This window comes from Vulpes vulpes, chromosome 14 (genome assembly GCF_048418805.1).
Source record: "Vulpes vulpes isolate BD-2025 chromosome 14, VulVul3, whole genome shotgun sequence".
Classification (NCBI taxonomy): domain Eukaryota; kingdom Metazoa; phylum Chordata; class Mammalia; order Carnivora; family Canidae; genus Vulpes; species Vulpes vulpes.
In genome coordinates, this window is record NC_132793.1 from 103,366,226 (window position 1) to 103,394,007 (window position 27,782).

The following is a 27,782-nucleotide window of genomic DNA, read 5'->3' on the forward strand; positions in this document are numbered from 1 at the left end:
GTTCAGGACAGCCGGCCAAGCCCTGGTAGGTGTGGACTTACCTGGTGCCTGCACTATTAGGTGCCAGGGGCTGTGCAGAGGTAGCCGGAGAGCCAGGTGCTCATGCCTTACCTGAGTCGGGAGCTTTGGCCTGCACAATTACCCCACCCCACCGCCTCTCGGGGGAGACGCCATGTTTGGGGTTCATTTGCTGATGGAGTGTGATATGAGTGCTGGTCCCTTTCCAGCTCTTAGAAAATCAAAGTGGGCAGTGTGGCAATGGTCCTTTGCCTGGAATAAATGAAGTGAGAAGTGAGTAATGTGTCTTTTCTCTGATTTGTTCAGTGTGTGTGCTGGGAGTGCACATGTATGCTCATGGAGCTGGTGGCTAGGATAAGTGTGTGCCTACCATTTAGCATTTATTTTAGTCACTGCAGGTAGCTTGCAGAGTAAATGGGAGGGAAAAAATATATATAGTTAGACCTGTAGTCAGCATGATAGCCCATAAAATGTCTTGGCAACCCTTCTTGGCATCATAGATCATGTGGGAGGTGACATGAGCAGGCTAGATCACAGGCTGGGGTCTGGAGCCCTGGCGTCTGGCTCTGGTTTGCCATTAGCCTCAGGGCCAGGCTGTTGTGACCTTTTGGAGGTATCACTGCCTCTTCTTCAAAAGAGAATGGTTCATGAGAGACCACCAAGTACCCTTCTAGCACTAGCATTTCACGTTCAAGGCAGTGCTTTCCAAGACGACCATGTGGTTTGGCACCCTGACTCCGTCTCCCTCTTTAATACATTGGTAGTGCAAGACATGCTAAAAGGATAGTAATCACTTTTATAGACCACATTAAAACAGGTATTCATTAATAAAATTGACTTTGACTCAACAGCCTAAGTTGGCATAGATGCTCAGTGTACCAACTCACAGGACATTGCATTTCCAAAGGAAAATGAAAAGTTCTGCATGCAAGCTGAGCACTCAGTTTCCCAGTGCTTTGAGTAACTGAATGCTGTTCTGTTCAACTTCAAGATAGTGAACTGGACCTCCATATATTTAAGGCCCTCCACTGCCATCATTATGACAAAGGGAATATACAAGGTGGGGTGAGATGGAAGTGTGTCATGGAAGGAGCAATCCGAATGCTAAAAACATCACGTATCTTCTAGAGACTACAGTCCATGTGGATTTAGATTCTAAAAGACCGAACTACCTGTAAGTCACCACATGGGAAGGAGCTTCCTATCCCAAGGGGGAGAAGTGGGGCTTCTTACCTACCACTACCACCTTCCCTTTACCTACCAGCTGAAAAACTCCTTGACACTCCCAAGCTCTGGTTGAAGAAAGCAGAAGGAAGGGAGGGCCATTAGGCTGGTGGTTTGCAGCCTCCCTTGGACATTGGAAACAGCTAAGAAATTGTAAATGCCCAGGTCTTACTGCCAGAGCTTCTGGTTTAATTGGCCTGGAGTTCAGATGGGCAGTAGGCTTCTTAGTATGCCACCACGTTGAGAGCTACTGTAACAGGAAGGCAGTGGGGGGGCCGTCTCAGTCTCACTGGGGAACTTCACTGACAAACAGCCTGTAAGTGAAGGAGTGCTTGGCTCCCGTCCTACTTTGGTGTGATCAGAGTACTGGGAAGATCAGGAGTGGGGTGTCACTGAGGAGGTTCTGCTCCATCAATTGGAGAAACCAGCGGGCACTGTGTAGTGATCTGCTGCCAATGACAGAGGGGCGAAATACCCAAATTTATATTCTCTTGGACATGAAAGATTTGGTGAGGAAGGAACACAGTATTTGGAAGAACTTGTTTCAACTGTCAATTGAAGTCAAGAGAAAGAGAGAAAGAGAAGAATGTTTGATAATAACAGAAGAGGAAATAACAAAAAGCATGAAATAGGATGGCAGCTGTGAGATGACATACACGGATATTTCAATCCTGTGCAGGGATTAAGCTCTTCTCAAAGGACATGGACCATGAACCTGGTATGATCTTGCTCTGGGACACTGGCTCCTCACCTTTGTGGACCACACTCTGCTGGTGTGATGAAACGAGGCCACGAAGAGTTGGCTGTGATGGTGTAGAGGCCTCCCCAGTCCCTCTCTGGATGGCCTGTTCTGTCTTCTGCCAGTGGCCTCTGCCCCGGGGGTGGTTACCATGTATGCAGGGTACATGGTTTCCCTGCGGTGAGGCTTAGCTTCCTTTTAGCTCCATCTTCCCTGTGGATAGCACATCTGCTCTGGACTCACCAGTGGTCCATGCTGTCACCTCTTGGGTGGGGCATTACCTCATCTGGCCTAGGTGGCCTCTGCGCTCCTGCTCATCCTCTTGCCTCGGCTCCTCTACATGGAATCATGAGAACCACTGAGGACACGTGTTTCCATTAGAGGCTGTAGTGACCTGGACTTGCATGACCACACCTCTTTCCCAGACACTCTGACTTCACTATCATAAACTCCCCAAGAAAGCATCTTACATTCAGAAATCCATATGCCTAGATAAGTGGGGGCAAATTTTTTCAAATCTTCATGTTCAAATATTTTAGAAAATAGAAAAATTTATTTTATAAAGCTGACATGCTCTGATACCAAGGCCTGACCAGAATATAAAATGGGAGTGATTTCACTTTTAAAATACAGATGCAAAAATCTTAAATACTAATAAACTCTGTCTAGCTCTAGGATAAAATTATCACACACACAAGTAAGTGGTTCCTCTGGGGCATGTGGTGGTCATCACTCATTAAAAATATTCTAGGGGTGCCCTGGGTGGCTCAGGCCTTTAAGCAGCCAACTCTGGATTTTGGCTCAGATCATGATCTTAGGGTCCTGGGATCAAGCCCCATGTCGGGCTCCATGCTAGGCAGGGAGCCTGCTTGGGATTCTCTCTATCTCTCTCCCCCCTGCCCCTCTCCCTGCTTGCATGCGTGCTCTCTCTCTCAAATAAATAAATACATCTTTGGCAAAAAAATATTCTGAAACGGATCAATACTAAAAAAAATCGATCCAGTTAAAATCAAAATGAGATTTTTAAAAAGTAATCTCTGTGCCCAACATGGGGCTCGAATTCACAACCCCAAAATCAAGGGTTGTATGCTCTACTGACTGAGCCAGCCAGGTGCCCCCCAAGTGGGATTTTTAGGGGGGGAAACTCAATACGGGGATACTGAAGCTTACCTGGTGATATGATTTCATGAGAATAGAAAATGAAGAACTTACTTTATTAGTTATTAACACTTACTTTGAAGCTACAATATTTAAGATGATACATTGTTACAGTTCCCTAAATGGATCAGTGACAAAAAATAGAAAATCCTGAAATGCATCCACATGATCATTAAATATATGACAAAGATAAAAGTAGTATTGGAAGTCAGTAGAGGAAGAATGGGTCATTTAATAAGCTGCTCTGAGATGATGGCTTAAGCATCATCAAAAATAAATAATGCTTCCATTTGCCAAAACTCAATGGAATTAAGAGTAAAAGTTTTCACATGAAAAAATTAAATCATTCCTGGGATGAATTTAATTGAATATGTGTATGTGAAGGAGGAGGAAAAACCAGAGATGGAAAGGTTGATGAGCTTGACTGTGCTGATTAAGGTTTCTGTAAGTGTTCTGTATGTGTGCCAGCAACCCCCTCCCTGCCCCGTCCCCAGAACACACTCCAGAAACAAATGGAAGCAAACATGATAAATATAAAGAATAGCATTTTATAAGGGGCTTCTAAAAGTTTTAAGGCAACCCCCCCACCAACACTAGACAAATAAATTGACAGTAAATGTTAAAAATCCTGGAAAAATCTGTGTCCTATGAATAATAAGTTCCATCCTGAAGTTTACCTTCAAGCATTAATTGTGCACGTTTGTAAATAAACGTTCATTAGGATATTTTTTCAAGGAGTTATGTAGGACAGTTTAGAGAGAACAAAAGAAAGAAGAAAGGAAGAGAGGGAGGGAGAAGAGGAAAGGAAGGAAGGACCTTATCTATCCAATGTAGGAGGTGGGTGAAAGAAATTTTGTCGTGCTGATGGAGTTTATTGGTCAGTGATTAGAAGTATTCTGGAAAGAGATTCACAAAAATATGTATAGGAACATTCTTTTATGAGAATATATTTATGTAAATACATACATAGATATAATCATCAAGACATCTGGAAGCTTCTCCACCAAAATGTTAATTTAACATTGGTTATCACTGGGTTAGTGGGTTAGGGCTGACTTTTCTCAATTTTGCATACTTCTGTCCTTCCTTCCCTTCCCCCTTCCTTTCTCCTTCCTTTCCCCTCCCTCCCTCCCCCTCCCTCCCTCCCTCCCTCCCTCCCTCCCTCCCTCCCTCCTTCCTTCCTTCCCTCCCTCTCCCTTCCTTCTTTCCTCCCTCCCTTCCTTCGTTCCTTCCTTCCTCCTCCCTTCCTCCTTCCTTCCCCTACTTTCCTCCTTCCTTTCTCCTTCCTTTCCCCTCCCTCCCACCCTCCTTCTCTCCCTTCCTCCCTCTCTCCCTTTCTTACCATTGCCACATTTTCATTCTGAAATTAAAAAAATAACTATTTGAGAAACATTATTCTGAGAACTTCTGGCTTCATACACTAAGCCCAGCACTGCAGGCTGGTCTGTAGCTAGTCTGCCCCTTTGCTCCTGTTCATACCCTGCCCCCTTCTAGCACCAGCTCAGGGAAGATGTCCTGACCACCCAGACCTTTCCTGCCTCTTCCTCCTCCTCTGAGCTTCTGAGCTCTACGTGACTCCCCACCTCATCTTTGGCATTTCAGCGTTGCACGTGTCCCGCCTGGCATCCAGGAGAGACCATAAGCTCCCCGAGGGCAGGGGTTGGGCCTTGTGATTCTGTGTCTCCCTCCGGCTCCAGGGAGGGGACAAGCTGCTCTCAGGGAGGCGGGCTGGGCCTGCCAGTTCCGGATGGGAGCAGGGAAGGGAAGAGCCATGGGGCTGGAGGGGTCAGCCAAGGCGTCCTCTATCCCGGGCATCTGGCACAGGCACCGAGCCTTCCGAGCCTTCGGCACCGGTGAGCAGGGTCCAGCCAGCCTTGAGGGGAGGAAGCAGGGCCCGCTGTGCGTGACCTCCCTGGCTCCCCACCCCCCCACCCCTCCAAGGATACATGTCATGTTAACCCCCACTTTTTGTCTCCATGTGATGTGGACAGGTTCTAACGTTGCCATGGACCAACCCTGCTGTCGTGGTCTCTATGATTTTGAGCCAGAAAACCAAGGAGAACTAGGATTTAAAGAAGGAGACGTCATTACATTAACCAATCAAATAGATGAAAACTGGTATGAAGGAATGCTACACGGGGAATCTGGATTCTTCCCCATTAATTATGTTGAAGTGATCGTGCCTTTACCTCAGTAAATGTGTGACTCAAACTTTGGACCTACTTTCGTAACTGAAATGAATTCACACCAGTGTTTCCTCAGTGTGGTGTTCTGTGACATCCTTGCTCTTTGACCAACTTAATGACTTTTGTATGTGTGTTCTCTTTATAATGTATTTTGTATCAGTTTAATTTGTATAAACGATATTCTTGTCTTAGCGACATGAAACTATAGTTTTCTCGTTTGCTTATTGTCCTAAAAGTCACCGGTTAAATAAATGTATGTGCTTCTTGTTGCTAAAAATAAATCGCAGTTATGTTCATGAATTGCCCATTTATATCGCTCAGCTGCAACGGAATGCAAAATTGGAAACTTAAGAAATGCTAAATATTTTGTTTCCTGACATTCTGATGTCATCTGGTCTCTCCTTGTGTCTTAGCTGACCTGTGAATAGCCCAATAAATATGACACATCATGTTGGCAAAAGGCCTCGGTAATTCTTAACGTGGAGTTGACTCTTGAGCATGGTGGTCCAGCTGTAAACTTCCCCCATTCCTTGTGGCTGACCGGGGCTCCTGGTGTGGATGGTGGATGCTTCTTCCTGAGTCAGCAGGTGTAAGAGTGGACCTCCACTGTGTCCCGATTCAAACACAGCACACCCTCCTTCCAGCTCAGGGATAGAAGACTCTTCCGTGCTCTGTCAAGCTTCTTTATAAGAGAGCTTAATACAACCTTCTGCTGCTGCCAAGTATTGGGTAGGTTTTCCAAGTAGATCCTGTTGGCACGCTCAGGAAGGAGCAGGATCAGAGTGGGGGTGAGTGCATAGTCACAAGATCGTCTGGGTTCTGAAAACCAGTCCCTGGCCTCACTCAGAGCATGCACTCATCATGGACTTGGACCCAAGGTGGGGGTCAGGTGGGCACAGCATTCCTCATGTGGCAGGGGAGGGATATCCTTTCTCCTTCAGCAGAGGAGGAGACTCCTCAGATGGCTTGCCCAGGATCCAAACCACCAGTGGTGAGAGGCAGAGTTTGAACTGTACCCACTGCCCACTGAAGTGCCCACTGAAGTTACTGGGATGTACATTGCTTTTCACTGACAACAGTAACAAGTGCCCAGCCAACAGGTTGTTTTAAGGGGACCAAAACCTGACATCTCAGTCCTCTGGGTCTTTGGTACATCAGTAAACTCACAACAGCATCCTGGACGATTGTCCTCCTTTCTTTTCATAGCATCTTCCCCCAATACCTTCTCTAAAGTGGTTGCATATATAGCGTCTATAATAAAATAATGACTAACATTCATTGAGTGCTTACTGTGTGCCGGATGCCACTGTAGACATTAAATGAATAAACTCAATCCTCATAACAACCCATTTTGCAAATAAGAAAACTGAGACACAGCAAGACTAAGTTGTCCACAATCACACGGTCATGAAATGCCCAAGCAGGGCTCCTGACCTAGGTAGTCTCCCTCTCATGCTACCTCTCATACTATGTGTTTGCAGCCCCCCCCACACACACACAGAGTAGCTTTTTATACCCCATCCTTTTTCCTTCTCCAGCTGCCATATTTGAAATGTATCAAAGGGAAGGAGAAATCCAGAGCCATTCTCAGTGCCTATACTATGCCTCAGGACCTGTTGGGGAAATAAACAGTAGTTGCAGTTAACCGGGAGTTACAGACTGGGGTGGCAGCGGGGGGCGGGGATGGGGGTTCTTGTGAGGTTTCAGTAAATGGCTCCCCTCTTTTCCCAGTGAGTTCTAAATAAACTGGGCTGTTAGTCAAGGGTTAAAACAGGTAAGAGCCAGTATGTAGCTTGCATTAGAAAAGGCTGTGTCAATATGTACCTTAGGATGAGAGCAAAAGCATTTGCTAACTGAGCCCCAAAGAAATCAGACATACTCACCTAGTCCAGGAGAGGGTGGACTGTCATCACCTGCTCTTACAGGTAAGAGCTTACCGCATGGCTGCCAATAGTCAAGAATGCACATTCTCTGCTTGCTGTCCAGCTTCCGAGGAGGGACTGTGATACTCGTGCCTGGTACCTAACCAAACCCACAAGCAAGGTAACTCAACTAGCGAGGACTACTTAGAGAAAATCCCTCCTCATTGAAACTGGGAGAATAGGGAAAAGGTATTTCCTTCTAACTCTGGGGAGTGAAGATGAGCATAGTTCATAAAAGACTCAAGTTACAAGAGGCCCAGACAGACATATCAAAGGGGAAATGGAGTATTTATTTTTTAAATGTTTATTTATTTATCCATGAGCAACACAGAGAGAGAGGCAGAGACATAGGCAGAGGGAGAAGCAGTCTCCTTGTGGGGAGCCGGATGAGTGACTGGGTCCCAGGACCCCAGGATCATGCCCTGGGCCAAAGGCTGATGCTGAACCACTGAGCCACCCAGGTGCCTCAATATGGAGTATTTATAAGAAATATTCTTTATAATGATTTTTTTAATTGAAGATTTTATTTATTTATTCATGAGAGACAGAGAGAGAGAGGCAGAGACACAGGCAGAGGGAGAAGCAGGCTCCATGCAGGGAACCTGACACAGGACTTGATCCTGGGTCTTCAGGATCACACCCTGGGCTGAAGGTGGTGGTAAACCACTGAGCCACCTGGGCTGCCCTCTTTATAATGATTTTTAAAATGAGTTTATAACTATGCAATAAGGCAAGGAAAAAAATGGCCTAAAGATTAAAAAGCAAAAAATAAAACTGTCCTTATTTACAGAAAACAAGATTGAATATGAGAAAATGCTTAAGGATTCTACAAAAAAAATCTACTAGAACTAAGACATATATATACTAGTAAATATAACATGTGAATTTATCAAGATCATGAGATAGCATAAAAAATCATTTATGTTTCTATAGTTGGAAACATTAAATGTTAGATTTAATATAATAATGAAAAGCAATGTCATTTATAATAGAAAGTACAGAATACTTAGTATTTGAACAAAAGATATGCAAGACCTTGACACTGAAGCTACATAACTTTGCATATAAAAATTGAAGACCTAATAAATGGACAGAGATACTAATATTGTTAAAATGTCTGTTCTTGGCATCTGATTGGCTCAGTCGGCTAAGTGTCTGACTCATGGTTTTGGCTCAGGTCATGATCTCAGGGTCATGAGCTTGAGCCCTGCATCAGGCTCTGGGATTCTCTCCCTCTCTCTCTGCCCCTCTGCCCACTCATTCACATTCTGTCCCTCTCTCAAATAAATAAATCTTAAAAGAAAGAACACATAAGAAAATGTCTTCATAACCTTGAAGTGGGCATAATTTCTTAGCACTAACCCCCCAAAACAAAATTCATACATTAGACTTCATTAAAATTAAAAACATCTGACGTCCTGGGGTGGTTCAGTCAGTTAAATGTCTGACTCTTCATCTCAGCTCAGGTCTTAATTTCACGGTCATGAGTTCGAGCCCTGGATTGGGCTCCACACTGGGCATGGAGCCTACTTAAAAAGAAAAAAATTAAAAATTTCTGCTCATCTAAGAATATCATTTAAAAATAATAAGAAGACAAAACATAGATGAAAGTATTCACAATACATATATCTCCAATTATAGACTTATATGCAGAATATGTAAAGAATTCTCACCGGTCAATAATAAAAGCAATTAAAAATGGCCCAAAGATTTGAAGAGACACTTCACAAAAGAGAGTATACAAATACCCAATAAGCACGTGAGTATGCAACCAGTTGCCAGGGTAGCCACATTCCCGGAGACTATAGCAAATGTGGGGCCCAAGGCTAAGATATTTACAACCTAATTTGTAGCAAATAGGTTCTAGTGATCATTACTGAAAAAGAAACAGTAGTTTAGAGCTGCATTTCTATAGGAAAATACCGGTGTCTGGTGATGCCACAAATCCCTTCTGTTGCCTCCTGGGGACAGTTTTACAAGGGCACGTCAGTGGCAACCACTTTGATGAATTCTTCTCCTTAGGTCATCCACAGATTTCTTTGAAACAACTCTTAAGCAAGATAGTATTATGGGTACATACATAAGTGTCTTGCAGGCAAAAAACAGTTTGTAACTCACCTGGTTAGCAGGGCACTTAGCTAGATCGGAAGGGATCATAGAGCATGATACACTGAGTGAAATTTAAATTTGATGGGAATGTTGGGGTTTTTAGGAAATGTAGCAGGTAAAACACGGAAGGTCAAGATCAGGAGCAGACGCCAATCTCAGACCCTGGGATTCATCCCAGGAGGCAGAGCTGGCTTCCTGTGCATCTGCATTTTTAGAGGGAGAAGAGGAATTGGCCGTGATTGTCAATTGTCACAATTGGCTGACTGTGTATTCAGGGGAGCAACACAGCTTTTCTGGGGGGGGGGCTTGATAACACTTTTCAGAACCACCAAGGGGCCTGGGGTGAGTCACCAACAGCTCTCGTGCTTAGTTAGCATCAGGAGCGGAGCACAATATAGTCATTTATTTCCTCCTAGGAATTTGCTAATGGGAGAAATTTTATAGCCAGATTTGGGGCATATTGCTGTTAGCATATTATTGTTAGAGTATCTTAATGTCATTTGTTACAGTTGTACAACCTCTGATAAGCTGTGTCAGGCGACATAATTTCAGGTGAGGCAGAGAATACAGAAGATAGAGTTTAGGTCTTTTTCTTTCCAAAGATTTTATTTATTTATTCATGAGAGACACAGAGAGAGAGGCGGAGACACAGGCAGAGGGAGAAGCAGGCTCCCTGCAGGGAGCCCGATGTGGGACTCCATCCCAGGATCCCCGATCACACCCTGAGCTGAAGACAGACACTCAACCACTGAGCCACTCAGGAACCCCTAGAGTTTAGGTCTTGGTGGTGATAGTGGGTAGAATAATAGTCACCAGAAGATATGTCCCAGACTTAACCCCCCAGAAGCTGAGAATATGACCTTACTTGGAAATAGGGTCTTTATAGATGTAATTAAGTGTTTTAAGATCCTGTATTGGAGGGTGGGGGCTAAATCTAACGATTGGTTCCTTACAAGAAAAATGAGAGGGACACTTATGACAAGAGAGACACAGGGAGGAAGTTCAAAGACAGATGGGATGCAGCCCACAGTCAAGGAAGGCCCCAAACCACCCACAGTGGCAAGAGGCAAGGGAGGATTCTCCCCCAGGAAAGGGAGCGCAAACTTGGCAACACCTTGATTTCTGACTCGTGCCCTCCGGGACAGGGAGAGAATACATTTGTGTTGTTTTAAGCCACCCACTTGTGGTAATTTGTTCCAGCAGCCCTGGGAAGCTAATGAAGTGGCCTTGGAGTTAATTCAATTCTTGCACTGTTTTAACTCACTTCAGAGTCCTCTAGGGGAAAATCTACCCTGTCCATGAGGATATTACAGCAAGGGCCTCGTGAAGAGGGGATGTGGCTTTCCATGACCAAGTAGACCCAGGGGACTAACAGGAGAAGCCCCCCCTCCCCAGGAATGCCTGGGTTGGGGCTGCTGGCAGATCCATCCTCCTTCTCCACTGTGATATTTTCTCGCATAGAATCCACTCTGTTACTGTGACTTTCCTGCCCTCTCTGTGCCCTCTCGTTCCTGAGCCCCAGGCCCAGAGGGAAGCAGAATCTGATGACCAGTTTGGGCAAGGGACTGAGGGACAGGATGGGGCAGCCATACACTGAGCCCCTCCCCTTCCCCTTCTTGCGAGCTGCAGGGAGTGCTCAGATGCTCCGTGGCCCCCAGATGTGGTCTTCCCATGAGTTCCTCTTCTGTCCTATTGCTCAAGATTTGGGCAGAGAAACAGGTGCTGTTCGCTTGTTCCCCTGCACACTCACACTTACCCTATTTCTTACTCCTAGCATTAAGCTAGCTAATGCTTATTATCCTCCGTTCTGTCCTATTTCAGTCTACGGATTTATCCAGTCTCTGTGGACGTATTTATCATTGGCAGGAAGCCACAGGAACGGTGAGAGACGGAAGCGCATAGAGCCCATCAGGCTGCCTTGCTCCTGGCTCTCCCACTGCATCTGCAAATCGGGCAATGACCCTTCCCCCCAGGCCCTGTGACTCTTGTGATTTCAAAGATAGAAGGGTTAATGCTCCCTCAGAACCTTCTCTGGGAAGATGACCCCTTGTTTACTTTAAACTGAATATATATTTTTTTAAAACCATGGCCTCTGGTTTATATAGCCCAGAGGAAGCTAGAGGAGAAGGATGGCAAGAGGCAGCCAGGAGGGTACCACACAGAGGAGACCCCTCCACCACCACCCCCAACACACACACACAGGGACTGTGCTTGGAACAGAAGCCAGAGGACATGAAGAGTCAGGTGGTGCTGAACCTCCCGCAGGACATCCATGGAGAAGGCCGGCAGATAGCATCCTCAGCCCGGCTCCTGGCACAGGGTTGACATCAATCCGCTTCCAATCAACTGTTGGAAAGAAAACCGGATTGCGTGCTTGTGCCTTGAGGCTCCACGTCAGCATGGTTTCATGTCCAGACGTGTGTTGTACGACGTGCCTCCAGTCTTCTTAAAGCTGTGCTCCCAAAGCCCCAGTCACCCCTGCAACCTCTCCCCTCCTCATCTCTCCAGCTCTGCACACTGCTCTCCTTTCCCCTCTTCCTGGATCCTTTCTTCTCCGGGTCGCTGCATATAATTTATTAGTAAAAATTCTTCTGATTCTTGCCAAGCCCAGGAGAAGTCTCCCAGCAGATGGAGCAGGCAAAGACTCAGTGCATCTTTAAGGGCAGAAGGGTAAAGCAATACTGCCAACCTGCATCATTACTGTTTTCTTTTGTACTTGTCACCCCATTTACTTCCAGAGTGGTCTCCTTGCCTTCCTGGCAGAGCCGAGGGAGGACATGGCTCTCTTCCCTTGTCCTGGGGGCCATGGTTGGCAGAGTGATGCTTACTGCTGTATCTCAACAACCCTCCACATCTCAGCTATGGGGATGATTTTCTTTCCCAGTTTCCAGCACTAATGTAGACTTTTATATCATATCCATTTAGTGGTTATGGTCAGATGGTTTGAGTAAAAAATTTGAGCTCAAATCATCTTCTTGGATCAGAAGTTTCTACCTGACCCAAAATTTCATGTCAATACCAGTTTTTTTTTTTTTTAATTTTCTTTTCCCGTTTCTTTATTTGTGCTTTGTAAAAATACAGGACATTGTGTTCTCAATTTTCCTGACTACATACATGAGTTTAGGAATGTTTGTTTCATGCAGTCTTTTGGTTTCTTTCTTGGTTTTCAAAAACAACAATAAAAGTACATTGCTCTGGCACATATTTAATGAAATAGCATTTAGCAATTTCATGGGGAATGCCGAGTAAGTCCCACTCTTGCTTTGATGGTAAACCAGGGACCCAGGCTAGGATTGAATGTCATCCTTGCCTTGGAGGGCTCAGGAGCTTCCGGGTGTGCCTTTCAGGCTGACATTCACAACGGAAAAGCAAAAGAACAGAGTCGAGACCACATACTTCAAGCCTGAGCCTCTGAACTAGATGAGCAAATGATGAAGACAAAGGCAGAAATCAAAGAGTGGCTCAAAATAATTGCTTCTTGGTTTTGTTTTCTGAGAGAAAAGAAGTAAACTTTTGATATTTTCATTGTTTAGGGGAATTATAAACATCTTATATGCATATGAGAGAACATTTAAAGATTCCTTACCTAAAAAAAAAAAAAAAGATTCCTTACCTGATAAGCAGGCATATGGATAGATGGTGGATGGCTAGATAGCTGTTTTCATGCACACTATCAACTTCTGTGGCTTCAAGAATTAGCCATATGCTGACAAGTGACAAATCTGAATCTCTGCCCCAGGCTGTTCTCCTGATTCTAGACCTACAGGCATTTCCAGCTCAAACTGTTCCAGGTGAAGCCACTGTCTCCACGCTGCCTCTTCCCATCTGATATGCTCCTCTTCCTCTTATGTTCTCTGTGTTAGTGAATAACACATGGTCCAAGTCAAAAAATCAAAGAGCTAACTTTGACTCATTTGTCCCTGGTACCCTACCTTTTTAAGTCATTCACCAAGTCTTATCAATCTTAATCAATCTCTAATAACTCTCAAATCCATCTATTTCCTCCTATGTCCATTACAACTTGTGCCAGGTGATGCCAATATGACTCACTTGGGTTATTAAACATACAGCCAGAGTAATCATTACTAAGATCCAATCTTGTCATGTCATTGCTCTGCCAGATATTATACTAAGCAATCTGTGAGCTTAGGGTAAAGTCCAAAACCCCATAGCATGGTGTATGTGCCCTTCACAAACTTGACCCCTGCCTACTTCTCTGTGCATTTAACTTGTGCCAATCCCATTTTCACTTTGTGCACCAAATGTATTAGTCTGCATAGACTGGTTTATGCTACAGTCAAAAGTAACTAAAAAATATCAGAGGTTCAGCAGATGAAGGTATACATCCCAGTGTAGAATGAATGACTATCCAAGCCAAATGTCCTTCACGGATTAGCAATCCAGGATTTGGGGCTCAGCCACACCAACACACAGCATCTATATTAACTACCCAAGGGGAAGAGAGAGATCAGAGAAGACACGAGAGCTTTCCACTGCCTCGACTAGGAAGAGATACACATCAATTCCACTCTTGTTTCATTGGCCAGAATAAATCACATGGCTCTGCAAGAAGCTGGGAATTATAGCCTCCAAGAAGGAGGCATATGAGAAGGGATTTGGCAAATATGCAGCATTTTCTCTGCCACACCAAACATTTAAAAACACGTGGTTGTTGAATTGGAACTTTCATCTTTGGGCCTCTGCACGTTTTCCTTCTTGTCTGGAATTCTTACTTCACACCCAAACCTTCTCATGAATAATATCTGCCCAGAACTATTTTTGTGGAGGAATGCATGGGAATGCCAGGCTAGAACCTCTTTCTCAGGATCCCGAAAGCTGGAACAGTACTCTAGAAGCTGGCTTTTAAGTGGCATCCTTGAAATGAGGTAGAACTTTCAAATCAAATAAAAATGCTTATTTATATAGATTTTCATATCTCTTGGTGTGATAAGAGAAGTTATGTTTAGATGGTTGGTTCCAAGTCAATGAGCATCCATCTCTCTAGTTCTGGATCTGATGTGATATCCAGTCCATTTCACAGCTGATACTGCTGAGAACATAGTGGGAAAGAGAAATGAGATGAACAAGTAACAGATGAATGATTTCTTAACTCTTTTTTTTTAAGAGAGAGAGGGAAAGAGAGCATGAGGGGTGGGTGGGAGGAGCAGAGGGAGATGGAGAGAGAAATCTTAAGCAAGCTCAACACCAGCCTGACACGGGGCTCCATCTCACAACTCTGAGATCATGACCTGACCTGAAATCAAGAGTCAGATGCTTAATCGACTGAGCCATCCAGGGTCCCCCTGAATTCTTTTTTAGAATGTAATAAAGCTGTATTGATTATCTATCATTATGTAACAAAGTATCACAAACCTGGTGGCTTAAAAAACACACACATTCACGTATTGAGTATCTTGCAGCTTCTGTATTTCAGGAGTCCAGGCAGGGCTTACCTGGATTCTATGTTTCAGGGTCTTTCATGAGACTACAGTTTAAGTGTTGGCTGGGCTGAGGTCTCATCTGAGGGTTGACTGAAGAAGATGCACTGCCAACTTCATGTGGCTCATGGCAGAATTCAGGTTTTTTTTTTTTTTCTGGTTGTCTGCTGGAGGTCCTTAGCTCCTTGCCACATGGATTTCTCTATTATTGGCTTGCTTCATCATATCAAACAAAGGAGAAAGTCTCTTGGCAAGAGGGAAGTTATGATGTCATACAACATAATGAAAGAAATGCTGTAGCATTGTCTTTGGCAAATTCTTTGTGTGTGTGTGTAGTTTTATGGGTTTATCAACAAAAATATGATGTGTACACAAGTTATCCATTCATTTTCTTTGCTGCACAGCCTGGCATTGGGATTGGTGACTCTGATGGGAAGCTGGGCTGCTGTTTCTACAGTGGCTTTGAGGTTCTTGGAGGAGACATTGTGAGCAATCTCTGCCCAGTGAGATTTGTTGCACATCAGCAGCACTTCAAGCTCCTTGATGCTGTGGATTAGGAACTTCTGGAAGGAAGAGAGAGAGAGAGAGAAAAAAGGAACTTCTGGAAGCCACTGGGAAGCATGTGCTTTGTTCCTTGTTGCTCCTGTAACCAGTGTTGGGCATCAAGATCTGGCCCTTGAATCTTCTATGTTTCCTATTGTCAATGCCTTTGGGTTTTTGCCAGTTGTGCATTATTTTGACATATGGGTCTGACTGGTACTGGATGAACTTTCTTGGTCCTTCTTGTCAAGCTCACAGATCTTGAGCTTCATCAGAGGTTTAAGTGGCCATGATGACAAATAGGATAGGGCTTTCACCTCGTAGGCAGCACTGAGAAAGAGAGACCTTTGTCATATTTTATCACTAGAAGTAAGTCACAGGTCCTGTCCACACTTAAGGGGAGGCGATTACATGGTGGTGTGAATACCAGAAGACAAGGATCATTGGGGTCCCCTTTATGGTATGTCCACCACAGAGACTCTACAATGTTCCCTGAATTCCTCGTTAGTCTGAAGGAGCATGCATAACTCACATGTGTGGTGGAAGTGGTCAGATAGGATTTGTTTTAGAGCATGTGATGAATTTATTGATTCTTTCCTAGATCTGACCCCCCACTCCAGCCATTTACATTATTCTGAAATGCCTATATGGGATAGTAGATTGGTTTTCATTGGAGAAAAAGCAGAGAAGGAGAGTAGCTTTCTGATTTTATTTTAAACAAGAAGATCCTATGCTGGTACTTAAACGTCAGTTCTCAACAGAAACATCACTTCTCCTTAGAAATCTCTAACACTCCCATGGCTGAATTAATTGCCATCCTACCTAGTTCTTTTATAGCTCCCTGTTCTGACACCTCTGGGAACATTTTTCATACCCTATCTCATTTGCTCCTTCAGGGACAGAGTATTATCTTACTGTGCCATTGTGTTCTCAGGACCTAGCACATGCCTAGACTGTCAGTTAATATAGACCGCGTTTCACTGCATTGTACTGAATTTTTCTTCGGGTCTGAAGCTGACCAGTTGTGGATGGTGGGATCTGAAGGAGATTGGCTCTTCACACTCATGCTTAGAACATTTTTGCCTGGGTCTTGGTAAAGAAAGGACAAAAATGCCTAACTGGTGATCAAAACCATCCCAAAGTCAGTGTGTTTTGCAAACCTAATTCATAGACATGTTTTTTGTTGAACTTATATATGAAAAAAAAGACTTTTCAAGTTATTCCTTAGAGGTCTTTCCAACCCAAATATTGCCAAACTGCCAGAGAAATGAACATGTAGGGAAGCCTCCTAAACAAGGAGGTCTCATTTTGTGGGACATGTAAGTGACATGCAGTGTGGCACTGGGGAATAAGCTGATCTTGACGACTTGGGAGAAAACTGTTATCACGGTTTGAAACAATAGCAGGTACAGAAAAGAAAACAGACAATAGTGTGTACAGAGTACTTGGCACTCTTCTTTTTTTGTGCAAACTGATCAATTCTGAAATAAAATCTTGGTCTCCTAGAGTGGTCAGAAGTGATATTCTAGATGTGATTTTCCCCCAGAAAGCTAAGAGAGAAGAGGTGAAAGAATATATGTTGCTTGATTTTGTTTTCTTTTTCTTTAATTTAACCCTTTTGTGAGTGAATGTTCTTCTAAAATGTAGCATGTACTTCTACACTTCCATAAGCAGAATCTAATGAACAAATGCATTCATAAAGAATCTGGATTCGTGAGCATGAACACAGGACTGAGCCATGACACAGTGATTTTTCTCAGGCCTTCTGAGGGAAATAAAACTGTCTCAGACTATGGTGTTTTTTCACTCCTTTTGTGCCTTTTATAGTTCTTCTGTAGTGACTTTACATTGTTCGTATCCCTTTTCTTAGCATGCTTTCTTTCCTTTTAAATTTACAGCCTCTAAGTTATTCTCGAAAGCTGAACAAACACATTGGAACTATGTGCCAGCAAAGAATCAAAAGTTTGAGTGAGACCCAAGCGTTAACTCAGATGCAATATGCTTAAATCTGATGTCAGGTGGATGTTCAGAGGCCTTTTCTTTTCTGGTTGGGGTTAGACCCGCAGAGATTGCTATGGTTGAGTTCTAGATTAGGAAGGTGTTGCCCTATTATATGAGCAGAGTATAAAAACAATTTTGGACCTTACAGTGGAAGTACCTATTGTCCATAATGTAGCAGAGAAAGCTGATGCTCAGAGAGGTAAAAGTGACTTGCCCAGAATCCTCCAATTTGTGGCCGATCCTGGACTACTAGTGGATTTCCTGATGATAGCTCCAGTGTCGCCCCCTCACCTTATGCCTCTGAGGGGAAGAAAAGGGTGGTTAAGGGAAGAGTGAGATGGCTCAAAGCTACTAGCAAATCCATTCTTCCTGGGGCATCTGTGCAGGGCATCTGCTCCTGTTCCACAGTAGAGTCTATCTGGACATACCTATGTGTCTATGTGCAAGATTATCAGAGCCTGGTATGCAAGTCAGCACCAAGTCAAGTCAGCACCTTCCTTGTCCTAGAAGTCAGATGGGAACCAGCCTTGGTTTGGGGCATGGAAAGTCACCAAATCCCAGCTCTGTTCCTTTCCCACACTTTATGAGACTCTGGCCTTCCTTATCCTACCCCTAAAGATTTGAAGCTTTCTAGAAAAAGTCTGTCCAACACCACCCTCCCGACAGAGATTCTGATTGGCTCAGACCTCCAGGGCCACAGCAATCATAATTCCTAAGCTCCTGACTTAAAATCATGGACCTGGCACCTCAAGGTGCTCTTTGGGGATCTCAGTACAGGATGAGTGGAGAAACCAAGCGTGAGGATGTGCCAAAGCACAGAGCCCCTCAACAAGTAGAACCATCTCCTTCCTGTCACCCCTCCTCCCAAAGGCTTTTTTTTTTTTTTGCTTGGGAGGCAGAAGCCATGAACACATTTTATGAAGTAAATTTCTCTTCCAAAGAAGAGAACCACTACAACCACTAGCTGAGCATGTTTCCCACATGGGGCTAAGGAGACCTGATAAACCAGGTGGAGTCAGTGTTGTCAGGGTGGATGCCCTACCCAGACCCTCAATATTGGCAGGTGCACCTGTCCCTCAGTCGAGAGGGGAGCAAGGGCGCACATGTGAGAGCTCTGGAGCGCTCTTTGGTTTTGGGAACTGCCTGGGAGGTTACACCACCACCCAACTCTAGGAGAGGCAAGGAGTGACTGGCATGTGGGCAAGTCTACTATGGGGCTCCTCTGCCAGGAGCCCCAAGGATCGAGCAAAGGTGAGAATGCACCTGGCCATAGGCTTGCTCTACTCTCACCCCTTTCCTTTCTGCTCTCTACTCCCTTACAGTTTTTTTTCTATAAGAGCAGCCCCTTCACAATCTCATACCCCTAAGTCACCATGCTCACCCAGCCTTCTCAGCCTCTTATCTCCTGGTGACTTTGGCTGAGAATGCATCCCTTGTGCCTACTGTAGGTAACTGCAACTTTTATAGGATTTGTGCCCACCAGCTATTTTCTCTAAGCCTCCAATGTCATCTTCTTAGGCGTGCTTCCCAAACTTGTCTCACAAGTCCCACAAAGCAGACAGAGCAATCTGTATCAAAAACAAATTCAGGCTGCTGCCTTGAAGTGATGTTTTCTCTCTCTTAGGGCAAAAGACACACACACTCCAACCCCAGCATCACCCATAGTAACTTCTCTGGTCCTCTGGGCACGCCTCTCATACAAATGTTGCATTGTTGTGCTTGTCTGCTTGTCCAGTTGGGGTCAGTAGGCCATGCTGGGATTAGAGGTAGGAATCCCTGAAACTCTTACAGGAAAGAAGCAGATCTTGTGACAGGTAATGGAAACTGGGAACTGGGAACTGGGAACTCATGAAGACGGATCCTTGGGAGAAAGTAGAACTTGGTTTTTAGACCTCTCAGGGTTGATGACACTGCCCTTCTACTCAGGTGGTGGGGACTCTCTTGGTGGGGAGGGTAGTCTAGGGCCTGAACCCTCAGAGATACATTGGGTGGGCATCTCTGCACCCAGTGGCCCAATCCTACAGATTGGCTTTTGGGCGGGGGGTTCATTCTCTTCTGTTCTTCCCATTCCCAATCTTCTCCCACCTCTTTGGCAATGTCTTATTTAAACAGTTTGGCCAGGGCAGCCCCGGTGGTGCAGCGGTTTAGCGCCGCCTGCAGCCCAGGGCGTGATCCTGGAGACCCTGGATCAAGTCCCACGTCAGGCTTTCTGCATGGAGCCTGCTTCTCCCTCTGCCTGTGTCTCTGCCTCTCTCTCTCTCTCTCTCTCTCTCTGTGTGTGTGTCTCTATGAATAAATAAATAAAGTCTTAAAAAAAAATAAACAGTTTGGCCAGATCTGAGTAGAGGGGGTCCAGGGTAGAGGGGAGAGTGGGTGGGGAACTGAGGGAAGGTTTGAGGTCTACACTTGGGCAGAGTGGTGGAGGAGATCCTAATGGGGGTAGTTAGGTGGGAATCTGGGGACAGGGCCTGTGAGGTCCAGCCAGCCCTCCCTAAGTGGAGTCTGCCCTTCATGGCTCTTCATCATCCTAATTCACAAACAGGATTGCTTGATCTGCAGAGCTGCCATCAGGCTGTTGGTGATGTTTACTCTTCTTTTCACTCCTGACCAGCTGTTTCTTGAGGGGTCTTGGTCTGATAGGAGATGGAACTCCTGGAAGAGAGAGGCACAGCCTGGCCTCCATCCTTGATGCAGGGCACTCCCTGGAGGCTGGCTCAGGAATCAAGAGCACCCATGGGAAAATGAGACAGGAAGTCCCGCGGAGGCATTAATACATGGAGCAGAGCAGCTCTAGTGTTCCCAGCACATCTTCTGTTGCAGAGGCCTCCTTGGTGCTTTCCTGACCTGCAGGCATGGGGACCACAGCTCAACCCAGCTGCACAGGCATAATATCTCTTTGAATTCTCCATTTCATCCTGAATATTCATGTGCTTTCTGCAATACACTCCATGAAACCATCGGAGCTGGTTTTAGAATATGAATGACGTGAGAGCTGGTACACTCGAGTTGCTAGCTAAGAATATGCGGTTAAATCTTTCTGTATCAGTCTCCTCATTTGTAAAATGGAATAAAAACAATGCCAACCCCGTAGGCTGGCGCGATGACTGACTTACTACCTGCAAAGTGCCTGGAACAGTGCCTGGCGTACCATAGATGTTCTGAAACGATGTTGTTATTTCCCTACTGATACCCTGATATGAGAAGCACATATGGGCGTTCCTCATTACTTGCAGATTCCATGTTTGTGAATTCACCTACTTGCTAAGATTTATTTGGAATCCACAAATCTTGCAGTTCTTTCATGGCATTTGGCAAAGGGGCAGAGACTGTGACCCGCCTGGTATGTACGTTCCCAGTTAAGGTAGACAGGGAGGCGCTCCTTTGCCTTCTTGTTTCAGCGTTCACACTGCAAAGAAGTGTCCTCTTATGGTCTGTGTGGTGCCACTTTTTACATTTTTGTCTTCTTTGTTGGTAATCTCGCTGTTTAAGAGAGCCCCCAAGGACAGTGCTGGAGCGCTGGAAAGTGCTCCTAAGCAGCGGTTGGAATGAGCCCTACAGAGAAAATTCCCGGGCTAGATGTGTGTCATTGAGGCAGGAGTTGTACTGCTGGTGGCCCTGGGTTCAATGCTAATGAATCAATAAGGTATGTTTCAGTGAGAAGCCTGTGTAAGATGAGGTTGTGTGTTGATTGGTTGATGGACCTAACTCTCTGTTTCAGTGGTTCGGTATTCACAAATTCATTGTTCCCTTGACTTCCTGAGAACATAACCATGGCAAAGAAAACTGTCCACAGGTGCGTTCTTTGTGGCTCAGCCCAGGGCTCCCTGCCCCCTACCATGCAGCCTAGCCTGGCATCCTGCTCCTCTGCCTCTTCAACTGAAGGCGAAGGTCCTCTGCGCATTTTCCCATGAGATTCCAGCCGTTTCACATGGAGTGGAGAGCCAGTCCCCACTGGAGAGATCCTCCTCTTGGCCAGGGGAGTCACCAGGGCAAGGAAGGTACGATGGGGGGTGGGGTGGGGAGGCGGGGGGGGGGGGCGGTCAGCTCCTCTTGGTAAAGCTCTAACACCATCTGAATGTCTCAACTACAGAACAGGGAGGAGAGCAACTTTGGGGATGAACAGCAGAGGAACTTTAGAGAGAAGGGGACGCGGGCTGCAGCCCTGGCTTTGCAAGTCCCTGCGTGCTGGGTATTTACCCCGGGCCTCAGCTTCCTCTGTGTGACCACAAAGGGGACCGACCGTCCCAAAAGGCGGCACCTGCGGAGCTCCGCGCAGTGGCTAGGCTGCGCCGGGCACCCGAGGAAGTGGCGCCCCTGGTCCTGCTTGGGCGAGGGCATAAGGCAGACTTTCCGGGCGATTCCTTGGCCCCTGCCTTTATCCCCCTGAGATGAGGCCAGAGCCGGGGACGAACGTTTCATCCCAATTCTCTAGGCTTCCATAAGGAAAGTCATCGGGTCTCGACACTCACCGCCGCGCCTCACCCCGGGCCTGGCACCCCCGGGTCTGGGCAGCTCAAGCACGCCCAGCCCCCCCGAAGTCGCGGCCAGTGTCGGCCTCGGGTGCCCCTGCTCGGCGCTGGGGGCCGCTGGCGGCCAGGTGTCCTCGCGGCGAGCGCGCCCGGGGGTCGGCGGCCGGCACCGGGGCTGCGCGGGGCGCCCGGGACGAGGCCGCCCGGACGGCGGGGGGGGGGCGCGGACTCCGCCGAGGTCCGCACGGGCCGGGGCGCCGGGAGCTGCCGGAGGGGCGGCGGGGGGCGCCCGGGCCGGCTGGCGAGGCCGCGGCCGCCTCTCCCCAGCGCGCCTGCCGGCGGCGGCGGCCGCGGCGGCGTCGGCAGTCCCGGCTCTTGGCACCACGCCTGGCGGCCGGCCCAGGGCGAGGAGTGGCTTCCAGGAAGCGGGCGGAGGAGCGTTCCAGCCGCGTCTCGCCGTCGCCGAGGCCCCGAGCGCTCCGAGCGGCCCGGGCCCGGCCCCTCCCGCGCTCCCCTCGCGCCCCGGCGCCCCCGGCTCGGGCGGAGGGCGGGGGGCGGCCGGGCGCGCCGTGCACTTGCCGGGCGGTGCAGGTGGCGGCGCGCGCCCTCCGCCTCTGGGCCCCCGCCAGCGCCGCGCGCGGCGCCCGGAGGGGGCGGGAGAGGCGGGGCGGCCCCCGTCCCGGCCCCATTTAACTGCTGGGCCGCGGCAGCGACTGCGGCGCCGCGGGCTGAGGCCGGCGTCGGGGAACGTCCCGGGCCCGGATCCGCACGAGGCGCTGACGGGGCCGCCCCGCGCCGCCCGGGCCGCACGTCCCAGGGTCGTGTGCGGCGCAAGGTGGGTGCCGCGGGCTCCGCGCGGGGTGCGGGAGCGCCGGGGGGCTCGGGCGGCCGGGGTCTCCGGGGCCCGGCTCTCGCCCTCTGCAGGGCTCGGGGACCTCGGGTCCGGCACGCTCCGGGGGCCGGGCGCGTGCGGGGAGGGCCGTGCCCTGTCGGCGGGCGAGGGGCGCTGGCGACCGCGGGGGCGGGGGAGCGGGGCCCTCGGGGCGGGCAGCCGGGAGCGCCGAGCGTCGCAAGGTCCGGCCGCCGGGCCCGTGGGTCGCGAGCGCGGGCGCAGGGGCCGGGGACGCGCGGGAGGAGCCGGCGCGGGGCGGCGGGGCGCGCGGTCCCGGCCCGGCACCGGCCGCCTCCCTTCGGCCCCGAGTCGCCGCCGCAGGTCGGAAACAGCAGCACATTTGCGGATCGCATTAGGCCAGGCCCTTAATGCCTTCTCCAGATGGAGGGAAGCCACCGACCCGCCCCCGGACACCGGCTCCGCCAAGGCGCCCGCGAGGCGAAGCGAGAGGCGAGTGTGACCTCGGCTTTTCCAGTCTCAGACTCGTACTGACTTCCCTGAAAATTGTGGGGAGAGCTCGGCAGGACCCCCCGCGCCCTCCCGGCTCCGCGGCCTCTGCTCCCCTCCGGTGCGCCCTCCCCCACTGCCCCACTGCCCCACTCCCCCACTCCGGGAGGCGGTGTTGGTCGGCGGGACGGAGGCCGTGCGCTCGAACCTCCCCGGCCCAGCTCGCAGATCGCCAGCTGCAGGCCCGGGGTTCGCACGGCACCGGTGGCATCGCCGGGGAAAGCCTTGAACTCTCAGACCTGCGTTCCAGTCCTAGAACAGTCACCGTCTTGCTGTGTGCCCGTAGGCAGGTCCCTGCCCCTCTCTGGGGTGGCTTAGTTGGTCTTAGATTCATTTTTGCCTGAAGTCGAAGAAGCTGGCAGGTGCCCTAATCCTTGGCTCCGTGCTGGCTTCCTGAGTCAGATGCCAGTAGCCACACCCTGCTGCTGACACATGAGCTGGAAAGTGGTCGGTGCAGAGATGTCTCAGCTTTTTGAAAGGCTGGAGGTGTGTGGGTTGCCTGTTGGGGTCAGGTCCAGCTGCCCTCCTGACCTTGATGTGGACCAGTCTTAAAGACAGGTTTCCATAGCCTCTACCATGTTGCGGGTAGCTCCATCCTGGACCTGCACAAGCCTTTTTCAAGACATTATGGGAGGCTCAGGATGCCTCCCTCTGATTGGTCTCTTAAGTCATCCTTGCTGCCACTGGGGGCAGAGCAGGTTGGAAACCAATTTTTTCTTCTTTTGCAGGCTCAAGAGAGATTCCCCAGGAGACTGGACCCCATGGCTTCCTGGAAGAGCTCCTGGTGGCTGCTAATGTGGATGGTCTTCATGCACTCTGCCCTCCTGCAGGTAACATGCAGAGCAAGAAGAATGACAGGCATCCCTCTGCTTGCGGGATGATTATTCTAAATCACCTAAAATGTGGTAGGATTTGTGTTAATCCCAAACCAAAGGGAACCTAATGTTCTCTCTTACCTCCAGCGAATGGTATTTCTGGTCATCTTAGCTGTAAGAATGATTCAGATCCCTTGGGTCCTTCCTGAGTCTTGAGCAGGTCTTTGATACCACTTGGATACCATGTACCAGCAGTGACTTGGGGCTGTTGGTGGGCCCTGCCTTTTCAGTCTAGAATGGCCGCCTGCCTGTGCCCAGTAGAGGCGAGGCTGATAAAGGCCCGGGCACAATGAACGGGGCAGAGCTCAGGTTCTGACCTCAGTTCAGCCGCTAAGTCAGTATTCTGAGTTGACTTCTGTCAACACATATGACACCATTTTGCAGTCCTTTCTTTAGACCCCTGTCTTTCTCACAAGCCTGGGAAGGCCTGGCTCATCTCTTGCATCCTCATTTGCCTTTAAGGCAGACTGAAATACAGGAGTGAAGAGAGCATCGCCGGAGAGACAAAAGGGAATGGTGGAGACTACAGCAAAGTGGATGGCACATGCTCCATCTTGTTACAGGCCTCTACTCACCTCCAGCTGATCGTTGCCAAGTGGGAACACAAACCCAGGATGGCCCTATCTTCTCATTTTCTAGATAGCGGGGTCATCCAGATTTTCTCTGAAACCTCCCAGTTTTGAAAGCATTGAAAGCCAGGCAAATGTGTGTGCAGCCTGGATTTTGCCACAGAGTTCATAGTCCATGTTCTAAGCGTCCAGAGCACGTCTTAGCATGGCCTTCCAGACCTGCTCCTGGCTCAGGACAGCACTTTGCATGAACTAGAACAAGGCGACCCCTCTCTTCAGACATAACTTCTTGGGCACATGGCTTGGTGGCCTGTTTCTCCACAGGGTCTAGCAAAGGGCCTGGCCCTTCAGAAGGGCATTCATGTCTGTTAAATGAGGATTCACACTTGAATAAAGGCACACACCACGGGATAGATTAATCAGAGTGTCTCTCCTCTTGGTTTCTTGGACATAGTGTTTCTGAGCCTCTTCCAGCTCCAACGCCCTGTGATTTCAGTGGCTCACAAAACCTGGTTGTCGATGTGCACTTTCTCCCCCATTATCCCATCTCATTCATGCTGCTCCATAAGCACATTCTAATAGATAGCTGTTGTGAGAACAGAAGTTAAGTGTTTTCAGGGTGATTTTAGGGTTTCTCTAGTCCATGTGGTGTAACGTGCTGGCAAATGGTGGAGGCTTGCTTTTCCGACCCCCCCACCCCAGCAGAGCTGAAAAAGGCTATGAGAGCTTCAGAGCTTTATTCCTGGGGCTGAGGTTTCAAGGCACAGCGTTTCATTTTGTCTCCTTGCACCCTATAAAATTTAAATGTGCTTTGAGGCAGTCTGTTGACCTTTGGCCAAGGGCAGTGTTTGCCCAGCTTGAATCACTCAGTGACCTCTTTTGGATTTTTCCATATCTGTGTGCCTCTGGCAGCGTTGTTTCCATGTATGGGGCAGTGTGCGCAGGAGATCGTAAAAGGAGGTTTCAGACTACACCATCATCCACACTGCCCATTGCTTGACTCCCAGCACCACTGCCTCCTGACCTGTCACATAAACTTCTCTGCATCGGTTTGCACATCTGTAGAGAGGGGCATCTGCCTCATGGAATTGTTTGGAGGAGTTAATCCACTGCAAATGGAAGAAAGGAACAGACAAAACAGAAACAGTGTCTGGCATGTAATAAGTGCAATAGACCTGAGCTCTCTGCTGCTGCCGCTGCCGCCTGCACCCAGGTTTAAAACTAGAGCAGTGCCTGTAGTTCCCACTGTGGTACTGTAGGGGGCACTCGGGAGGCATCAGCCGAACAGAAAAGCTGCTGAACTGGTGAGGAGGGGGTGGGGCTGGTATCTTCTCAGGAGAGTTCCCTCAGGTGTGAGTGGGGTTGGCCAGGACAGTCTCACCATGGGTCGGGGGAGAATGTTATAGTGAAGGGTCCCTCAGTCCTGAGACCCTGCTCATGGGCACGTGGTTGCCTGCCTACAGTCAGCCTGAGTTTGATTCAAAGCTGCCCCTCTGGGGTGTCCTGGGACTTTGGTGTTTGGGGGCCTTAAGATATTCTTCAGTATCTCCCCTTGCTTTGTCAATGCTGCCCCTACGTGGCTGGTGGAGAATTAATAGACACGAGGCTGAGCCACAGGGAGCGTGGGTGTGTCAACTCATTTAATAAAAACTAGATTTCCTTTAATACATCAGCGAAAACTCAACCTCTTATATTCGCTGACCACAAGTAAATGTGATGGATTGCAGAGCAAACCATGAGGTCGGCAGGCTTGTGTTTTTATAACTTGTTCTTGAGGGTTTCTGGAGGAGCTTACTGTTTCCCTCACCCTTCCTGTGTCATGGGCCTTGGAAGCTCCCTGTTGCTCCAGATCCTTTCCTTCAGGATCCTGGTCTCCCCTGAGAAGGCAGCTGCCCCTGTTTCAGCTCTCCCCTGCAGCCTCCTTCATCGGGAAGCTTCCACTCAGTGGGTCTCAACATGGTGCCGGGGAATGGGCTCCAACTGTGTTTCATCAGATTCATTCCATTCCTTAGTGAAATCTTGGACAGATTCACTTTCATTTTTTTTCATTTGAAAAAAGTCCAGTCCAATTTTAAATCTTGATTCCCTACTTTGATTTAAATCTCACCTCCCTTCTGTCTAGTGTAGGGTTGATCACCTGACTCTGGGCACATAAAGCGAGATTGTGCTGTGGTCTAGTCTCTTCCCACCTCAACCAGCGGTGAGGACTGGCTCTGGGGCACTTCTTCCTTTTAATTATTCTGGATCTGGCTTTCCTGGCATTGGAAATAGCAGAGGGGGTGGGGAAAAGAGCAGAGAGATTTCTACTTCCTGCCCAGCACACAGATCTGTGGGCTAGGGTACAAGCATGGTGGTTTAAACCCCAACCCATGGCATAACCTACAGACTTGCCAAATCACTGTACCTGAAACGAATGAAGCATTGTGTGTCAACCACACTTCAGTTAGAAAAAGACACCCCAGCTCCCTTTGGTGTTGTCTACTTGATTGATAGGAAATGTATGCATTCTTGCTGTGCAGACAGTGGAGGCATCAGATTCTCCACACTGCCTCCCCTCTCTGGCTGCCAGCTGCCTCCAGCTCCCCACTCCCTGCCCGGGGAGGCCCAGGGATGCATCAGCAGACCCTCTGAGCAGATGCCTATCTGGGGGGTGGATTGCCAGGCTCTGCTTGCAGGCTCACCATGCAGTCTTTTTGGGTGAATCTCAGCCCTCCATAGAGATGAGGGAGGTGGTGACTGGTGACAGTAGGGCTTGTCATGGCCCTCCCTCCCTGGCGAGCTCTGAGGCAGGCATCTGCCCAATGTCAGTCACTCTCTTTAGAAAGTGAGGCACTCAGCTCCTCTTTGTCACCACTTTGGGCTATGAGACCAGTGTTTTAGAATGGGGAAAGATCCCCCTGACTATTGTGACACTGAAATTAGACACGATGGCTCTAGGCTTAGGGCCAGTGCTGGTCTAAGTGGGAGTTCTGCTCTCAGGGATTTGGATTTCAGCAATGCTGGCCTGAAGTTTTAAGGATTGCTGTTCTAGGTGGTTCTTGGTGGTTCTGGTCTCAGTGCTTCTCTCTGGCATGGTTTCTGGTCTTTATCTATCCATCATTCTGGTTTCCTCAGTTCTGGTATGGGGAGGGGTTC

At 48.3% G+C, this 27,782-nt stretch overlaps 2 protein-coding genes across 10 annotated transcripts in view; both read left to right on the forward strand.

The window, feature by feature from the left end:
- The window catches only part of SH3GL3 (SH3 domain containing GRB2 like 3, endophilin A3), a 135,603-nt gene extending 129,818 nt beyond the window's left edge, over window positions 1-5,785 (forward strand). For all 7 annotated transcript variants that reach the window (XM_072737434.1, XM_072737438.1, XM_072737439.1 and 4 more), the window contains one exon: window positions 5,131-5,785. In XM_072737434.1, coding sequence (XP_072593535.1) covers window positions 5,131-5,336 — 206 coding nt within the window. In that variant the 3' untranslated portion in view covers window positions 5,337-5,785. The remainder of the gene's footprint in view (window positions 1-5,130) is intronic.
- A 16,471-nt stretch (window positions 5,786-22,256) lies between these two features.
- The window catches only part of ADAMTSL3 (ADAMTS like 3), a 335,305-nt gene continuing 329,779 nt past the window's right edge, over window positions 22,257-27,782 (forward strand). Inside the window, exons 1-3 of one of the 3 annotated variants that reach the window (XM_072737441.1) lie at window positions 22,522-22,639; window positions 23,078-23,264; window positions 23,932-24,033. In XM_072737441.1, the coding sequence (XP_072593542.1) occupies window positions 23,965-24,033 (69 nt within the window). In that variant the 5' untranslated portion in view covers window positions 22,522-22,639; window positions 23,078-23,264; window positions 23,932-23,964. Of the gene's footprint in view, window positions 22,640-23,077; window positions 23,265-23,931; window positions 24,034-27,782 lie in introns of all 3 variants that reach the window. The other 2 variants (XM_072737443.1, XM_072737442.1) reach the window with 2 other exon arrangements.